The sequence below is a fragment of the Terrapene carolina genome, unplaced genomic scaffold (genome assembly GCF_002925995.2).
Source record: "Terrapene carolina triunguis isolate 2854851 unplaced genomic scaffold, T_m_triunguis-2.0 Scaffold189, whole genome shotgun sequence".
NCBI classification, from domain to species: domain Eukaryota; kingdom Metazoa; phylum Chordata; order Testudines; family Emydidae; genus Terrapene; species Terrapene triunguis.
The window spans coordinates 6,209,593-6,229,030 of record NW_020664540.1 but is presented as its reverse complement, the minus strand read 5'-3'; the positions used below and the strand labels follow the sequence as shown (position 1 = coordinate 6,229,030).

The following is a 19,438-nucleotide window of genomic DNA, read 5'->3' as shown; positions in this document are numbered from 1 at the left end:
TCCACCAAACAGCACTGGAAATTTCAGAATGATTGTGAAGGAGACACATTACTGCTCTTTTAGAGAGAAGGAAAAAAAATAAAAGTGAAAGAAGTGAAGTGCTAAAAAGAAATGAAAAGGATGTACTATTTGGGGGATATATGTAGAGGATTTATTTAAAATAATGAAGTATAGATGTAAGCAGGGTCTGAATGAATGCTTCCCTGACAGCTAGCTAGGAGGGAGAGAGACTTTGGGTGTGTTTATGAACAGTTCGCTTCGGCTCTGCTTACATATTCAACAGATACAGTGGTGTCAAAGTGATCAACTTTGGCTGGTGTTGGGTACAAATCACCTTAGTACTGAATGCAGGGGTAGTGAAATACGGTTACCAATGTTGTAATTATTGTAGGAATACAGGAAAGCAGAACTGTGCTTAACCTGTCCCAAATGAAGGGACCTCAGTTGAAAGAACTTCGTTAAGCCAGGGGCTCAAATGTCAGAGCCCTGTGAAAGTAAGAGGGGTGGGGACAGGTATCCCAGCCAGGAGGCTCTGCACCCTCATCAAGGATTCTCCCTAGTCTGGTTTAACCTGTTCCTCCCCACTGTTCAAAGAATAGAGCTAAATAGGCTTCATAGGAGCCTCTTTGTTATGTTAAATGCCCAATCAGAGCTGAAATCAATTGTGGTAGGACTGTGTTTCTGCCCTGCCTGCTAAAAGCTAAAAATTACTAAGGGACTGATGTGCAGAGGTCACAGCAGAGAGGCAGGTAGCAGCAGAAGACAACTGACAGCTCGTGAATGAGTGGCTGGTGTGGTGGAGAGGCGTGGCAAGAGCAGTAAGCAGGCAGCAGTGGAGAGGCATGGTGAGAGTGGTGAACAGGCAGCCAGCAGGGCAGCGGCGGAGAGGCGCGATAAGCAGCCAGCAGGGCAGCTGATGGAGAGGTGTGCTGAGAACGGAGAGCAGGCGGCCGGCAGAAGCAGCGAGCAGGCGGCCGGCGGGAGCGGTCGGTGAACAGCCAGCAGGGTGGCTGGCGGAGAGGGGCAGTGAGAGATTGCCCGAGCAGCGGAGCAAGTAAGGTACCTCTTTACCCCACCTAGGGGAGAAGGTGAACTCTGCAGATGCACCTCTGAACTCAAGGACAGCAACTGTGAGTGGGGTGCAGAGATGGGTTGGGCTTGGGCACATCAAAGGGATGTTTGGGTTGCTGGACTTAAGAACCTGAGGGGAAAAGGACACTGTCCAACCTACTTGGGGGTGGGTCTTTTACTCACGGTTTATGTTTATGAACCCTGTTTGTGGTGTTTTCCCAAATTAAAGCCGAGTTACTTCCCTCCTTCTATTAAAAGTTTCTTTTCTACACTTAGACTCTGTGCTTGCGAGTGGGGAAGTATTGCCTCTCAGAGGCACCCAGGGGTGGTGTGTAAGTTTCCCAGGTTACTGGGTGGGGGCTCGAGCCAATTCTGTGCTGTATCGATGGAAAGGAACCCCTAGATATTGAACCCGGCCCTGGTTTCTGCTGGCTCCACCTGGCAGAAGGGTTACATAAGATGTGCACTTTCAGGTGAATGCAATGTGCTGCAAGTCAAAGTGATTTGAGTATATTATTTAGTTAATCCTGTCAATTTAGAATAATGACAATGAATACCCTAAAATGATGATACCGGATATTTCTACGGGGATTTAACAACAAATATTAAAACCTCAAAGAGTTACATAATTCTGTAAAATATACCTTGCATGCCTGACATGAGAAAGTAACATCAACAAGTTAGCCAAACGAGTTGTCTGTTGCTGAGATGGGATTCCACTTTTTGCAATAACCCACACCAAAGCATCAGTTACTGCATTAAGCAAGTGATGTAGCTTCCTGTTGCTTTCAGATTCTTCTGCAGCAGCTGATAATGGAAACATATCTAAACAAAGAGAAGATAAAATAGCACTACAACTCACCAGAAAAAAACATGAGCATGGATTGCCTTTGGATGTAATTTTTCAATAGAATCAAATAAAATAAATTCCAAGTCCTATTAAAATTATATGTATGATGCTTCACGTTAGATCTCGAGCTCTGATAGAAACATTTTTACTCATCAATTCTGTCGTGCCATTTGCATACTTAAGTATCCCCCAATCTTACAACTACATTAACAATTGGCTTCTAATATCTACTAAAGATACAGAGCCAGATTCTTGGGTCTGGCTGAGCTTCACTTACCTTTGCATTCTCCAATTTTGGATGTCCCCAGGGGTTACTCCGGCCCTTTGTTTAAGTAAGAGCAGTTTCATGGCTTCTCTAACAGCTCCCTCCCCTCTCTGAAACAGCTCCTACATAGGGATGGGGCTAGGAGCAAAATGGGTTAGAACTGTAAAGGGTTAAGAGAAGCTTAACCTGAGTTGGCACCTGACCAGGGAACCAACAGAGAGGCTGTATCCTTTTAAATTGGAAAAAACTGCTGGGTGTGGGGTTTTTTTTCTTTGTCTCTTGGGCTGGAGAGAGGGGAAGGCAGCAACAGCTGTAAACTTTAAGCCAGGTATGGGAAATCATTAGCATCATACGTAGAAACTCCTCATTTGGAACCCCAGATATGTAAGTAGCACAGGAAAAGTCAAGACACATGCGATTAGGAATCTTTTTGGTTGTTTTGGTTTGTGGATTCCTCGGTGCTAACCCCAGGTGCTTTTGTTTTGCTTGTAAACTTTAAGCTAAACCCCAAGAAAGTTATTTTTGGTGTTTAATCCCTAAAGCCTCCATTTTCAGGTGTGTTTCTTTCTTTTTTAATAAAATTTACCTTTTTTTTTAAGAATCCTTTCATTCCAAAGTCCTTAGACAAGGGGTTGGTCTGTGCTCACATTGCTAAGGCAAGTGGTTGGTATTTTATTCTCAAGCCTCCGCAGGAAAGGGGGTGAAGAGGCTTGGGGGAATAGGGATTCCAAGTGACCCTTCCCTGTGTCGGAGAATAACAGAGTTCTCACTTTTTGTTTGATTTGTGAAAATCACTTGGTGGTGGCAGCAATATCTGTCCAAGGCAGAAGACTGTGCCTTGGAAGAGTTTTAACCTAAGCTGGTAGAAGATAAGCTTCGGGGGTCTTTCATGCGAGTCCTCACATCTGTACCCCAGAGTTCAGATTTAGGAGGGTATACCCTGACATGGTGGCACAGCGGTGGGATGATTTTGAACCAGAAGCACAGACCTCAGGATTGTAAAAGGACACATTTTTCCTTTTGGCTGCTTGAAAGCCAGGGAGAATTTTTTCTTTTCTTTTGCTGCCTGGGGGGGGAACAGGCAGGCAAAGGGTTCAGCCTGCACAGCCAGAGTCCAACAAGCAGTTTATTTTTTTTTCTAGCTCTCGTGGCAACAAGGTAGCTAGGCTAGATTAGGACAAGAAACAGCCCAGTGCATGAAATTGCAGGCGGTCATCGAAACCCTAGAGCAACCAGTCTTCCCAAAGCAGCACACCTAGGAGAAGAGACCCAGATCAGGCCCAGACATCCAATACCATGGCAGAACTGCTGGGAGAGGCTTTGGGACTGGAGATTTCCCCAGCAGGGATGGTCAACCCTCCCCAACCCAAGATCCAGGTGCCAAGATGGAGGAAGGCCCTTAACCTAGACTGAGCTCTAACTGCAGAAGACAGGATGTTCTTCCTAAAGATGAGGCGCTGAAAAATAGAGGCGGAGGACAGAAGGGAGGAGAAGCGCTTAGCAGTGGAGGAGAAGAGGGAGAAGATGCACTTAGAAATGGAGCTGGAAAAGGCTACGCTGGATCAGATACCAGAAGGGGCAACCTGAGACGACACCCCACCATCGGAGTCAGCCCAAGGCCCCATCTCACAAGGAGGAGCCCTCCACACAGCCAGGGAAAGCCCAGATGCCCTCTCGTCCTACCACCCTAATCCCCAACCACCCTCCACACCACAGCCAAAAGTCAGCTGGGCGATGCATTAAATGTAATTAGCTGGGGCATGTGAAGGCCATCTGCCCCAAGAGCACCAGCTGACTGCAACTCATCACCTCGGGATCCCACCGAGAGCCTTCAGGCCCAGGTGCCTCACAAATGCCCCCAGAGCTAAGGGAAACTTTGAGTGTGGGCAGGAGGAAGATTGCTGCGTGGAGAGACACTGGAGCACAGGTGTCAGCTATCCACCAATCCCTAGTGGACCCCAAATTCATCAACCCAGAGGCCCAAGTGACAGTAAAACCCTTTAAGGCCAACTCTTTTAACTTGCCTACAGCCAAGTTGCCTGTCCAGTACGAGGACTGGTCAGGAATATGGACTTTTGAGGTCTATGATGATTACCCAATTCCCATGCTGCTGGGAGAAGACTTAGCCAATCATGTGAGGCTAACCAAAAGGGTGGGGATGGTCACCCGCAGCCAAGCTAAACAGGCCTCCACACCTAACTCCATTCTTGAGCCTCTTACAAAGGCCCAGCCTGTGTCCCCAGATACCACAGGCCCAGGGACCCAGAACCAGACCCCAGACCAAAGTCTACGACAGCGGTTGTAGAGCCAGTTCCTGAGACCCAGCCAAAACCAGCCCAAGGATCGGAACTGGCGGAGCAGTCAGCACCAGATCCCGTGCTTGCAACCCCACCAAAGTCAGGGGAACCAGCAACAGAGGGCGCCACAGAACCTGCGCCTGCAGCAGCAGCTAAACCTGTGCAAGAGGCTCAACTGGAGCCTGAAATACAACCTAGTGCACCAGCGAAGAGCAGTTCACAGTCGACGGAGACACCCCCATCACCTGCATTGCTTCCAGTGGGACCAAGCCCAAGTCCACAACACAGCGAGGAACTAATGTCTCCAGCATCAAGGGAGCAGTTCCAGGCAGAGCAGGAAGCAGAGGAGAGCCTTAAGGGACATTGGACGGTGACACGGAGTGACCCACTGCCTCTCAGCTCTCCTAATAGTTCCAGATTTGTTGTTGGAGGAGGACTCTTATACAAGGAGACCCTTTCTGGTGGGCATAAGGAGGACTGGCATCCTCAGAGACAGTTGGTAGTTCCAACTAAGTATAGGGAAAAGCTCTTGAGCTTAGCCCATGATCACCCTAGTGGCCATACCGGGGTGAACAGGACCAAAAACCACTTGGGGAAGTCATTCGACTGGGAGGGAATGGGCAAGGACATTTCTACCTATGTCCGGTCTTGTGAGGTGTGCCAGAGGGTGGGAAAGCCCCAAGACCAGGTCAAGGCCCCTCTCCAGCCACTCCCCATTATTGAGGTTCCAGTTCAGTGTGTAGCTGTGGATATTCTGGGTCCTTTCCCTAAGAAGACACCCAGAGGAAAGCTGTACATACTGACTTTCATGGATTTTGCCACCCGATGGCCAGAAGCAGTAGATCTAAGCAACACCAGGGCTAATAGCATGAGCCAGGCATTGGCAGACATTTTTGCCAGGGAAGGTTGACCCTCCGACATCCTTACAAATTTGGGAACTAACTTCATGGCAGGGACCATGTAACATCTTTGGGAAGCTCATGGGGTGAACCAGTTGGTTGCCACCCCTTGCCACCATCAAACAAACGGCCTAGTGGAAAGGTTTAAATGGGACTTTGGGGGCCATGAGACGTAAATTCGTGAACGAGCACTCCAATGATTGGGACCTAGTGTTGCAGCAGTTGCTCTTTATTTACAGGGCTGTATCCCATCCCAGTTTGGGGTTTTCACCCTTTGAACTCGTTTATGGCCATGAAGTTAAGGGGCCATTACAGTTGGTGAAGCAGCAATGGGAGGGAGTTACATCTTCCCCAGGAACTAACATTTTGGACTTTGTAACCAACCTGCAAAACACCCTCAAAGACTCTCTAGCCCTTGCCAGAGAGGAGGTTGCAGTAACCAAGATGAGAGATGAAGAGGGCTTGGAAGAGAGTTAGCTGCATGGATGAGAAAGAAAACATTGGCTTTTAGACATATTATGGAGAAAGTAGTAACAAGTTTGGAGACAGCCTGGATGTGTGGGGCACGAGAATGGCAGATTTGGTCACATGTGGAACTTAACAAAACAAAACAAAAAACAGCTGCAGTTTGCTGTAAGCAAAAGGCAAACCTTGATGGTGCATGCTGCTTTAAAAAAAATCCAATAATTATCTCAATGAAGCTCCATAAGAATAGTTTAAATCTGCAAATGTGAAGAATGTTCCTATTAGAAGGCCATTATCACAAAGTGAAGCAATCAAGAAATTCACTGAAGAGGGACAAGGAAGGGAGGTGGTAGGGGTGGTTAGCTGTAAACTGCAGGGTGTAGCCCGAAGAAACTGTATCTAGCACCCAGCGGTCCGAAGTGACACGGGACCAGGCTGACCAGAAAGGGCGGAAGCGGTTGAGGAAAGGGAGGGTTGGATCCAGTACGTTGGCTGGGGTGCTGTCCTCGAGTGCACCCTCAAAATGACTGCTTCTGGCCTCCCTGACTTCTGGGAGGGTCAGGTTGAGCAGCCGGATGGGAAGAGGACAGGTAGCGTCTTAGGCCCTTTGTCCTTGTCCTCTCTCCTGTAGAAGCCAGACCGGGGAGCCCCCCAGGACTTAGATTGCGTCGGAGGAGGAGGCGGAGGGCGGAACAGCTTCCTGGACTGCTGAGGGGTTTGCAGGCCCAGGGAATGGAGGGTGGCTCGGGAGTCCTTGAGTCCATGGAGCCTAGAGTCAGCTAGCTCAGAAAAGAGCCCCGAACCCTCAAGTGGCAGATCCTGTATTGTGGTCTGCATCTCCTGAGACAGCCCAGAAGCCTGCAACCAGGAGCCGAGTCCGTCACTTCCCAGGCCATTTGGAGGCCTCTGCAGGCCACCACCATGCCTTCGTTCACCAACGTGAACTCTTGGGCACGATCCTATGGGAGAGCCTCCGTGAACTTATTAAGGGAGTCCCACAGGTTAAAGTTATCACGTCCCAGCAAGGCCTGGTGGTTAGAAACCCTAAATTGTAGGCTGGCTGTCGCTTTTCACTCGAATAAGTCAAGTCTCTTGGCCTCTTTATTTTTATTTATTTTTGAGCATTCCAGTGGGGTGGCCCTGTCTGTCCTTTTCATTCACCGTGGACACGACTAGTGATGCCACAGGGGGATGAGTATACAGATACTCAAAGCCCTTTGCAGGGACATAGTATTTCTTTTCCACTTTCTTGGATGTTGATGGAATAGATGAGAGGGTTTGCCACACAGACTTGGATATTTTGAGCATCCCTGCGTGGATGGGCAATGCGATTTTTGCCGGTGTGGTGGCAGAGATGATATTGAAGAGTTCCTTTATCTCTTCAGCAACCTCTTCAATTTGCAAGCCTAGATTCTCTGCCACCCATTTAAGGAGGGCCTGATGCTCTTTAAAATCGTCTGGGGGACTGCTGGTGTGGGAGGGTCCGGCCACCACCTCGTCTGGGGACAATGACGACTGAGTGGCCCAAGGGATGGTGTCACCCCTTTCTTTGTTGGGGGAGGGCTCACTCAGCACCGGAGTACAGGGCATGGGTGGTTCTGCCTCCGCCCTGGTGCTGCGCTCCAATTGTGGCACTGGTGGCACCTCAGCCGGCTTGTCTGATGCGGACAGGGAGGGCTGGGAGTACTGGATTGGCATCACCGGCACCCCACATGGATTCCAGTACTGCCACTGGGGGGGCCACGGCCCCTGCTGAGTCAGCACCGCGGCCAGTGCCACCTAAGTCTCCTGCATCAGAGAGGAGTCACCCTACCTCGGCGACGGGCTGAAGTCACGGTCTGAACCTTTGAACTCAATGCTTGAGTCCTCCTACTGACCCTGGTAGGTGAATGGTGCGGGGACGGGGAGTTGCGCCGCCTTCTGGAGGAACGGTACTGCGGTGAGCATGACCAACGTCGAGACCCCGAGCGAGGCCTCCAGGATGGGGACCGACAACGAGACCACCTTCTGGGAGAGGGTGTTCGGTGTCTAGGCAACCTATGGCCAGACAGTAGTCGATACTGGCGGTACAGGGAGCGACACCACAGGTCCAGAGTCCCCTGCCTAGTAGGAGTGGATCTCGTCAGAGATCTTAGCCGTCTGGCCGGCGAGCTAGGGTGTGGCACTGGGTCCCGAGGTCGCAGCGAGGGGACTTGCATCTGCGATCCAGTGACCTGGAGTGTTCCGCCAGTCTATGCTACAGCATCCCAGTGGCCTTCCCCTTCGGTGCCTCAAGCAGAGCTGTATCAGTCACCTGGCGTGGCACCTGCGGAGTCGGTCGGCCTTGCTTCTTGGCCGCTGAGACCGCTTCGGGCACTGCAGGCCCCATCACAGGTTGGGAACCCTTGCCACTACCCAGGGTGGGGGGATGTGTCCTTGGCGGAGTTGGTGGGTCCGACCTCCGCTGTAATCCCGTGACTCCTTGTAGCAGGCACATGGCCTGACAGAGGTCCTTTGCCTGATGCTCCTCTGTCCTTTGGTGCCAAGGGGCTTCGTTTCTTCAGCTTCTTCTTCGGCACTGGCAAGAAGGAGCTGTGCCGGGCCGAGTCCAGTGCTGTGCTGTGCACTGAGGCCAAAGTGCTGGGTGTAGGTGCCGCAGCGGAAGGTTCTGATGCTGGATGAAGAGCAGCCTCCATCAATAATGTCCTCAAGTGGATACCCCGCTCTTTGAGTCCGCAGTCAGAAGTTTTTACAGATGTGGCACCTGTCCTTTCAATGACCTTCTCCCAGACACTTAAGGCAGCCATCGTGCAGATCGCTGATCGGCATCGGCCTGCTGCATGACACACATGGCTTAAAGCCAGGGGAGCGGGACATGGTCCCTTTAGAGCAAAGTCCCAACGGGGGACTCTCTTGACTAACACACACTATCAACTAACTATGAAACTATGTACAACCACAACTAACAAGTCAATGGATAAACCGCTACTGTTCTTGCAAAGCAAGACAAGGCGCTCCAACCAACCGTCATGGGCGGTAAGAAGGAACTGAGAGGGTGCAGGGCCGGCGGTGCCTGATATACCGCCACATGGGAGCACCACTGCCGGCCCTACAGATACTGCTAAGGCAGAAATCTCCAACAACTGTGCACATTGGCGCGCGCACACCTAAAATGGAATTGACATGAGCAAGCACTCGAAGACGAAACCCTTGCAGATTTTGCATCGGTCTGCTTGGTGTGCCTCCCCCAGACACTTGAGGCAAGAGTCGTGGGAGTCGCCTGTTGCCATGGGCTTGTGGCAGGTTCCGCAAGATTTAAATCCTTGAGATCGAGGCATGACCCAAACCCCAAGGGGGAACAGGAAAGCTGGGGTAGGGGAAGAGCCCCCACTCCTACACAACTCAACTCATTAACTCACTTTAAAACACTATTCAAACTATTAAAACTATGTACACACAACTAGCTAATAGAACTAGGGGAGCACTTGCAAGAACAAGCAAGCAACCGCACTTCCAACGACCGTCACTGGCAGTAAGAAGGAACTGAGGAGGCGCCGGGTCGGCAGGGTCCTATATTCACCACCATGGAGACGCCACTCCAGGGGGCTTCACAGCTGACCCAACGGGTGCTGCTAGGTGAAAAACTTTACAATGACTGTACACATGGTGCGTGCACACCTAATTGGAATCGATATGAGCAAGCACTTAAAGAAGAAAACCTACTTCTCAATGGGAGTGCTGTGAAACAACAAGCAATCCTTCATACTTAAATCCTAAAATTGCATATCAGACAGATAGTTTCCCATTTGTAATATTCCTAAAAAGTTTACTGTGGAGATAATCAAAATATTACAAGCCTTCTACTATTGGCACCTGATGCTATTTCCAAATACTAAAATGGACACGACTGAAAACACGACAGTGCTTGCAGAACAACTTAACCTGTTCAATGTTGTGTCCTGAGCTGCTGCAGTGGGAATAGTATGAAGACTGTGACAACTGAAAAATGTTTAAATAATTATGCTTCTTTTAATTTAATAATGCTGAATTATCCATGATGAAACCACAATGTAGCCTCTACACAACTTGATTTGCCCCATATTTTACTAGACAGCAGGTCTGCTGCAGATTATAGAACAGCTGCAGATAACTTGCCTTTGTCAGGAACTGGAGAAGACTGAGGAAACAGCTTTCACAAACTACAATTCACACTGGAAGTCAATAGATTGTTAGATTCTGTATCAATAGATAGAACACTAAGATCCCATTCTTACTCACAGAAAGGAAAAAAAGAACAGGGATTACAGAACTATATTAAAGGCACCATAGTAAAAAAATAAAACAATTTAGTAGTTGTTTAAGAGCTTATGGTGTTTTACATACCAGCAAATTGCAATAAGAAAATATATCAGATCTTTGTATAAGCCTAAGCCTAAGAACCCTTTTAGCTTTTGTCTTCAGTACTTCAGAGAGCAGACAAGTGACTTGCTGTGAAAATCTGGACAACAAATTATTATTAGGTTATCCCATGTACTGTTATCACGCTGCTCACTCAAAAGCATAGACTCTTCAGCATATGAGAGACAGAGACATAGGGCTAGTCTACATTGGCAACGTTAAAGTGCTGCCACTGCAGCGCTTTAACATGGCTTGTGTAGTCACGGCAGAGCTGGTAGCTATGCCCCTCGTGGAGGTGTGTTTTTTAGAGTGCTGGCGTGGCTCCCAGCGCTGGTGCACGGTCTATACTGGCGCTTTACAGTGCTGAAACTTGCTGTGCTCAGGGCGGTGTTTTTTCACACCCCTGAGCAAGAAAGTTGCAGCGCTGTAAAGTGCCAGTGTAGACAAGCCCATAGACAAAGGGCCAGACCCTCAAATAAGGTCCAAAGAGTGTAGATGCTCTTGTAAAAGTAGAAGCTTTTGTAGCTCAGTGTCTGTGCTTGTTTTGCAAGTTTTAAATCTATAATATGGTCATCTCTGATCATTAGGGAAGTTTAAATCTAGCATTCAGTGTTTACCAACTATATGCAGCGATATTAAAAAAATACTTTGTCCTACAGCATAAAGGGACAAAGTAGCCTAAGTCAGATGCTTTCAATTGGATAAATAAAAATTAGAAAACAATGGCCAGTCATTTTTAAACAAAAAAGCTTTCAGAGCATAGAAAAGAAATCTAAACTTAAAATCTGTCATGTCTATCCACAGCATCCATATTCCTGTCTGCAATTTGTCATGCATTGACATGAAATATTTTAATGCCAAAAGCTATACCAGTACACCATTTCACCCAAGAAGTTATATGGAAGCACACAGTATCAAACTATGGGCTAAATCCTGCAGTCCTCATTACTGTAATTTAAATGGGAGCATCCCCAAAGTAAGGACTGCAAGATTTTGATTTTGGGTTGTTGTTTTTTTAACTATAATTTTCTTAATCCACTGAAACAATTTAAAAATCCCAATTTCTAAATGGGCATTTCAACATTATGATAGCAATCACTTACAAGCCAGTTATGCAGCCTGTATGCTGGAAAATCTTCCACAGACTCGAATGGGAGATTTGTCTAACAGACTGCCATAGAGCTGGTGCCTTCAAGGATTAACAGAGTACCCACAGCATAGTTATCACATATTTAACATTTGTAAAATTAAACATACATCTAATTTCAAGATTTACTAAGATTGTCCTTTCCCAAAATTCCCAGCACTGTATTTATGTCTTTCTTCTTGTCCTTGTCTAGGCTGGCCTTGTAAAAAAAATCATGCAGGCATGGGAAATGATTACTGAGTTTAAACTGAGGCGCTTACACAAGATACCTAAAACACCCTGACCATGTAAGGACCCTGTAAGAAAATAATTATTTAAGGCAGTGAGTCCCAAAGGAAAGGAAAAGAAAAAGAAAGAAAAATAATAGCCCCACAGCCCTACCCCCAAAAAGTACTCTGGCTGGTATCAGAGATCAATGATCTCTCTCTAAGGGTGGGATTTTCAAAGGCACATAAGTGATTTAGGAGTCTAAGTACCATAGACTTGTGCTTCTAAATCAAGTAGATGCTTTTAAAAATTCTACCTTAAATGCTTCCATGTTTAAAAAAAGATCATGCCAGCCCATCACCCTATGCATGTTGACAGGAGATTATGTCCCCCTTCCATTTTGCCCTCAAATGAAATGGAAGGAGCCTTGTACCAATAATATGAGCACTTGTGAATACCTATGGTTTTTAAGCCCACACAGAGATTTAGGAGGCAGTACTGAGTTCTCTTCAATGGTATCTCGTTTAATTTTACCATTTAAATGGCTAGCTTTTTTCTAACATGGCTGTTTTACAACCATCACATTTTTGTTTGTCTGGATAATTTTTTAACAAGCTTGACTTTTTTGTACTTGTGAAATGGTTTTGATCACATATTTAGATTATTAGATGAGCAAGACTCTTAAGAAAATGTGTTGACAAACTTGCTAAATAAAAGGATAAAATTCTGTTTTCTGTTAAAATACAGGTATTTTACTTATTTATGGATAGACAACAGCTGGACATAAGTATCTCTGATTCCCCTTCAGAATTATCCTGAGGCTACATACTGAAAATAGTAGATATAAACAATATCATATTTTGTTTATACAGATGTTGTTTTGGCTCACATCACTACACGATGGACTCTGGGATGAAATGATTACAGCGAAGTCTACCAAGAACAAGGCCAATACATAACATGCTCAAATAAATTTGTTAGTCTCTAAGGTGCCACAAGTACTCCTGTTCTTTTTGCGGATAAAGACTAACACAGCTGCTACTCCTAAACCAGGGATGTAGTTCCCAAAAATATTTTGCAGATCAGCTGAATGCTTTAAATTATTTCTGCTGGTGAATTATAATAAATAAAAAAAAACTGGTATGAAGGGAGCAAAGAGGCCGCAGACAGCAGCCCAGAGGGGCTTACCCACATCACAAATGCTCCTGATCCAGAGGGATAGGAGCAGAATTTCCCACTGATCAGCAGGCTCCAGCAATTTAAAAGGACAAGCCCCTGACCCTTCTGTGGGCCATAAACTCCACTCCCTGAAGAGTGCGTACAGACTTTTGAGTCCCTTTACCAGGTTTTACCCTAGAATGCAGCCCAAAAATATCTGTCTAATAATAATATGACCTAGGACTTGACTGAATATACCAAACAAAAAGCCATTAAAATATTAGCAACAAAAAGCACTTTCTATTTTTTCTTTCATTCTTTTTCAATGGTTCATGTGTCCTTTGATATTTTTGCCAATTTTAGACACAGATTTTTCCCCTAAATAGTCAGCACAACTTGACATACCTCAAGGGAAAATGTGTACTCACTGGAATTGAGAAGAATCATAGCCTTGACACACAGATACTCCTTGTGCTGTAATTTCAGCTCTCGAAATCTTGATGTTGTGGCCAGGAGCATGTCAAAGATTTCCAGAATTCCTTCTACACATTTCCCCTCATCCCTATATAAACATAGAACAAAGAGATGATCCCCCGGCCCAAAAGAGCTTACAATTTAAGTATAAGAAAAGAGACAACAGATGGAAATAGAGACAGTGGAGTACAAGGAAACAATTAGACAATATTGGTCAGCATGATCGACAGTGATCTCAGCTCACTAACTGCGTGTGGTCAAGTTTTTTTGTAGGCATCACGACAAAGGAAAATTTTAAGGAAGGATTTGAAGGACAAGCTATCATTGATTTAAAAAGAGAAAAGTGAACTTTACAAATAACTATTTGTTTGAGAAGGTATATTCCCTACAGTAGCTGAAGATCTCCATAAAAATCGGATCACAGACCACATATAACTTCTTGAAAACTTTTTTTTAATTTACAGAATACCCTTAATGTCTGCTGACCCAGACTCTGCCCCACCTTGCTGAGATGAGGGAACGTATACAACAGGGAATCCATATTCAGAACATACCCGCTTCTATAAAAAATCCAATGCGTAACACATTTTTCTTAGTAATTTCTTTAGTATTGTCTTGAACAAAGCATATCCTTGAAATGATTTTTATGTAAGTAAATCAACATTTATGCCATATCATTTGGAAACAGAATTTGTTTCCTTTGCTACAGAACCAATATTGCCTTTTAACTATCTGCAGCCTATAAGATGATGCTTTGTATCTCACTCAGGCACATTACTGTTACAGATCTGAATTTTTGCTTTTTTTCCCCATAGGTGCAAAGTGCTTAAGAAACAATATTTTAGGGCCAGGTAGGAGAGTAGATTACTTCATTGACTTTTCACCTTTGGGAACCTGCTCAAATTCTGATTAGGTCTCGCAGAGAATTGTTCATATTACATCCCATCCAACTGGCACACACAGCTATGCGGATGCCTGAAAATGGCAATATGGTCACTTGTAACATATGGAATTAACTCAACTAAAGAAAAGTTTTCAGTGTTTATTTTATTTACATAGCACACAGACACACAGCTATTCCCTACTTCACTAACATTGCAAAGCCTGTTATTTTTGCCATATTTAGAAAAATTAGTGTACTGTAATGATACTGCAAATGGAGAAGATGCTATAAAAGTATATTTAGGTGGGGATCATATATGTTATGTTTGATAAAATGTCTAGTCTTTCTTGGGGGAATCTAGTAGCTACAAAAACTATTTTTAAATTGTGTTTTTTAAAAAATTGGTAAGTGTCTAGAGTGCTGGACAGACACTAGAGAAATCAACAAATACTGGTATGTTGAACATAGTTATTTATGACAGGAATTATTAAGGAACTCACAAGTTTGATCCACCTGACAATATTATTTTTGTCTAGAGTTCTTTCTGGAGAGATTAGGAACCTCATAACATTATTTTTACAGTATCATTTACTTTCAAGTGTGAAATGTTAATAGTATCCCTAATGGCTATATGCTCCCTTTTACCATATGCTGAAATTAAACATACATCAGAAGAGACTAATTTATATTTTTCCTCACCTGTCTAATACAAGATCTGGTGCAAAAATTAGCTTGCCAGGATAATCAATCGACCTCCACATCAGACCCACCATTAAAACTTCCATCCAACAACTCTCCAAGAGCCTCACTTGGTCATACAGACTGAGCTCTATGAAGCCTAAAACAATTAAATAGTAACATCAGACATGTCCACCTATCTGTTTCATTATTATATAAAAAAAAAAGAAAAGGTTAAAAAAAGAGCACAGAAAATATCTCAAACACTAGAAGAAAATAGTCACAAGTTATATGTTGTGGAGAAAACTTACCACAAAACAGTTTTAAAATCATGAAGAATCATACTTGTGTTACTGCTTCTGCATACAGGATGAAATTCCTCTGTATGCACAGAGCCAGCTCTAGGTCTACACACCTCTCTGTGCAAGGTAAATTTCTATTAGCAGCAACAAAGGAACAGAAGTAGTAGTAGCAGAGTGTAATTCATTCCATTCCATTCTACTGCTCCTACTGGGGAACTGATCCTCTGCTGCTGCTCCTAGTAGGACACTGCTCGGGTACAGAGGATGATTAAGAGACAGAATAACAGAGATAAACAGAGGGGGAGAGAATACACAAAGAGAATTAAAAATGGAAGAAACAAAAGGATGGTCAAATGTAATGAGGCTCAAAAATCAAGGAGGGACAAACGGAACAAGGGACCAGACCAGTGGTCTAATCTCAGTGCACCCGTGTTCACAACCAAGCTTAAGCCTTGTCAAACCTGGGTATTTATAGTTGGGCACCTAAACAAAGTGCGTGACTTCCAAACAAACATCCATAATTCCTCTAAAACCCCATAGTGGAAAATCATGAAGTAACCTGATGCAGTTTATTCCTAACCCTTTTCAATCAGTTGTATTAGATTTTTATATCATGAGATTTTTATAGCCACTCAGGTTCTCGTTATCCTGCCTAATATATCTGTGGATGTTTTCATTATTCATAAAATTGCCCAATTCCTTTTTTTAAATCTACTCAACTACTGGACTTGATGTATAGTAGTAATGAGTTCCACATGTTCCTATACATTTTGTGAAAAGTATTCCCTTTGTGTAAGTTTTAAATGTATTGCCTTTCAATTTCATTCAGTAGCCCCTTCTTATAGTAAGAGAAAGGGAAAAATAGGAGCTTCCAATTTACCTTCTCTAGACCCAGGGTCCCATGTTTTCTATGATTCTTCTGCCATACTTCTTCTGCCATACTTGGTCAGACCAAAGGTCCATCTAGCCCAGTATCTTGTCATACGACAGTGGCCAATGCCAGGTGCCCCAGATGGAATGAACAGAACAGGTAATCATCAAGTGATCCATCTCTTGTTGCCCATTCCCAGCTTCTGGCAAACAGAGACTAGGGAAACCATCCCCGCCAATCCTGGCTGGACCTATCCTCCATGAACTTATCTATTTCTTTTTTGAACACTGTTATAGTCTTGGCCTTCACAACATCCTCTGGCAAGGAGTTCCACAGGTTGACTGGGCGTTGTGTGAAAAAAATACTTACTTTTGTTTGCTTTAAACCTGCTGCCTATTACTTTCGTTTGGTGGCCCCTAGTTCTTGTGTTTTGAGAAGGAGTAAATAACACTTCCTTATTTACTTTCTCCACACCAGTCATGATTTTATAGACCTCTATCATATCCTCCCTTAGTTGTCTCTTTTCCAAGCTGAAAAGTCCCAGTCTTATTAATCTCTCCTCATACCGCAGCCATTCTGTACCCCTAATCATTTTATTGCCCTTTTCTGAATCTTTTCCAAGTCCAATATATCTTTTTTGAGATGGGGTGACCACATCTGCACACAGTATTCAAGATATGAGCAATAGTCCCTTCTGGCCTTTGAATCTATATGAAAAAGAATATAGCAGAAGTAGACAACAGTGAACAGTACAGTTCCTGATCACTACTATGTTAAACTAGCTAACCTAAAAAGAATTTAAACTTTAAAAGCAAAAATAATTTTGAAGATTTCTATGCCACTAAACTGAGAAAAATATTTCAGCTTGATCACACCCACTAACACCAAAAATATATTCTGCAATAGAGAAAAGCCAATGTGGCAAATTGCAGTCACAATAGAACAATATGACCAAAAATAATACCTAAAAAATAGAAAAACATATTCAAATTAAAGAAAATATTAATTTAAAAAAATACTTATGAAAAGCAGCTATAGCTTGCCATCTAGGAAAGTAACTAATATAATGCACCTACCCATTACTGTCACTTCTACTTTGAGTGATAAAATAAGATAACAAGTAAAAGTTGTGTTAGCTATCACAAGAGGTAGTGTTGGGCACTCAGAATTGGGAATGCATTCAATTTAATGTCACTTCTATTTTCTTCATTGTTCTAAAACTAATGGTCTATTTTTATTCTATAAGACACAAGCTAATTAGTAAAAATAACATACACAATACTCTGATAATGCTTCTAGGATCTGTATGATGATTTCTAATTGCCTTAACTTTTTTCTTGTAGTTGGAATATCCTCAAGATTTGCAATGCTCTGAAAATAAAGACACTACAAGTATGCAAAAACCAAACCAAACAAAAACTCAGCAACAAAATATAGTAATCAGAACTGCAATTAAAGTTCTGTTCCATGAAGGACTTGAAATTTTAAAATTTGGCTCTGTTCAAACTGGATTGAAAACTGAAAATTTCATAATTCTCTGTGAAAAAAATTATTTTTTGTTTCAGATTATTTTAAATGCTTTAAATACAATAGTTACAAAGAAAATGCATTTAAAAAAACCAACCCAAAACATACATTTCTTTCTGAACACATTGGAACTTGTCCCCAAAATAAAATTAACCTAATTTTGCAAAATGTGTAATTTCGACAGAACCACATATTCCAATGGAGTACAGTTCTGCAGTTTCTCCAATCAACCCGAACAGTAACAAAACATACTGATGCACCATAGGAATCACTGTTTAGCGTTCTCTTCCTTAAATTTACACATATTTTACACCACTAGGAATAAGGGTGAATGGTTTAGACCAGGGATCAGCAACCTTTGGCACGCGGCTCGCCAGGCCAATGGGGGCTGCGGGAAGCGGCGCAGGCCGAGGGATGTGCTGGCCGCCGCCCCCATTGGCCTGGAACGGCAAACCACGGCCAGTGGGAGACGCGATTGGCCAAACCTGCGGACGTGGCAGGTAAACAAACCAGCCCGGCCTGCCAGGGTGCTTACCCTGACGAGCTGTGTGCCAAAGGTTGCCGATCCCTGGTTTAGACATTTAGCGTCAGGACATACAAGCCTCAGTTCTCAGTCTAATCTTCTTTCTTCAACTTGCCATGAGTTCTCACCATCTAGTTCATCTCTCAATCATAAACTCAATCCTGCAAACACTTACCACCAGATGTCACACTCACTACCACTAGTAGTCCTACAGTAGTCTTACTGGGACTCTTAGTAGTAAGCACTATGCTTGAAGATAAGTGTTTGCCTAGTTGAGTCCTATGATGCTGTATCTCGGTGTTCCTTTGTTGTTTAAATGTTTCTTTTATTTAGCTACTATTCTGTTGGTGAATTTAGTTCTCAAGAAACTGAGGGACTACAGTCATTGGCTTAGTATATGCTAAACAATGTGGCCAAAGAGAAGGCAAGCCTCTTCATACAACTTTGTCAATGATCTGCCACTTAGACTGGTGAGTAGATCTGGATGAAATTTTTCAACCAAAATTATTTTTCAACAGAAAGTGTATATTTGTTAACACTGAAATGTTTCATAAATTTGTGTCAGTTCTACTTAACTGTTTTAGTTAAAAAAACAAAAACCTAAAATGCAACAGAGGGTCCTGTGGCACCTTTAAGACTAACAGAAGTATTGGAGCATAAGCTTTCGTGGGTGAAGATCTTGCGTCTGATGAAGTGGGCATTCACCCACGAAAGCTTATGCTCCAATACTTCTGTTAGTCTTAAAGGTGCCACAGGACCCTCTGTTGCTTTTTACAGATTCAGACTAACACGGCTACCCCTCTGTTACTTAAAACCTAAAATATATTCCAAAAAAATGAAAAATTCTGTTTCAACATTTTCTAAACAAAAGGTTTCAAATTTTTTAGTCCCAAATAACAAATATTTTTTTAAAATTCAAAAACATTTTTAAATAGTAAAAACCAAAACAGAATGTTTTGATTGTGTCAAAAGACAAAGCGTTTAATTCAACCTGAAATTAATTTTTTGACTTTTCAATTTGCTAGAAGTTTTGGAAATATTTTGTTTTCAGTTCAACTTGAAAAAATTTTCTTCAATTTTTCTGAAGTGAAAAATCCATTGTTTCACAGCTTTACTGGCAAAACTGTTCCTATTGTTCTCCTGGGCCCTTCTTGAACAGAGATTTGTGATCAGTTACATTCTGATTTTGTAAGAATTAAAAAAAGAGAGAAAAGCAGTAGGTCATAATGACAGGGTTGGCATAAAACTGTGGATTTTCTAGGCCAGAACAAATAAGGTTATGATTTAATACTTGTTCTTTGCATTACCAATAACTGAAACATAAAATAATTCCCTGAATATTCCTAACTATTTTTGCCTCTAAACAGAACATGTAATCAATCTGAGCACTGTATTACATACCACTTAGCAAGCTGATGCTCTTGTATAGCAACAACAAAGTAAA

General features: G+C 43.5%; 1 protein-coding gene across 1 annotated transcript in view; it reads right to left on the bottom strand.

The window, feature by feature from the left end:
* Positions 1 to 19,438, bottom strand: part of ESR2 (estrogen receptor 2) — a 68,491-nt gene that overhangs the window by 11,966 nt on the left and 37,087 nt on the right. The window contains exons 5-7 of the mRNA XM_026654245.2: positions 14,793 to 14,931; positions 13,165 to 13,298; positions 1,716 to 1,896 (exon numbers count right to left, since the gene is read on the bottom strand). Coding sequence (XP_026510030.1) covers positions 1,716 to 1,896; positions 13,165 to 13,298; positions 14,793 to 14,931 — 454 coding nt within the window. The remainder of the gene's footprint in view (positions 1 to 1,715; positions 1,897 to 13,164; positions 13,299 to 14,792; positions 14,932 to 19,438) is intronic.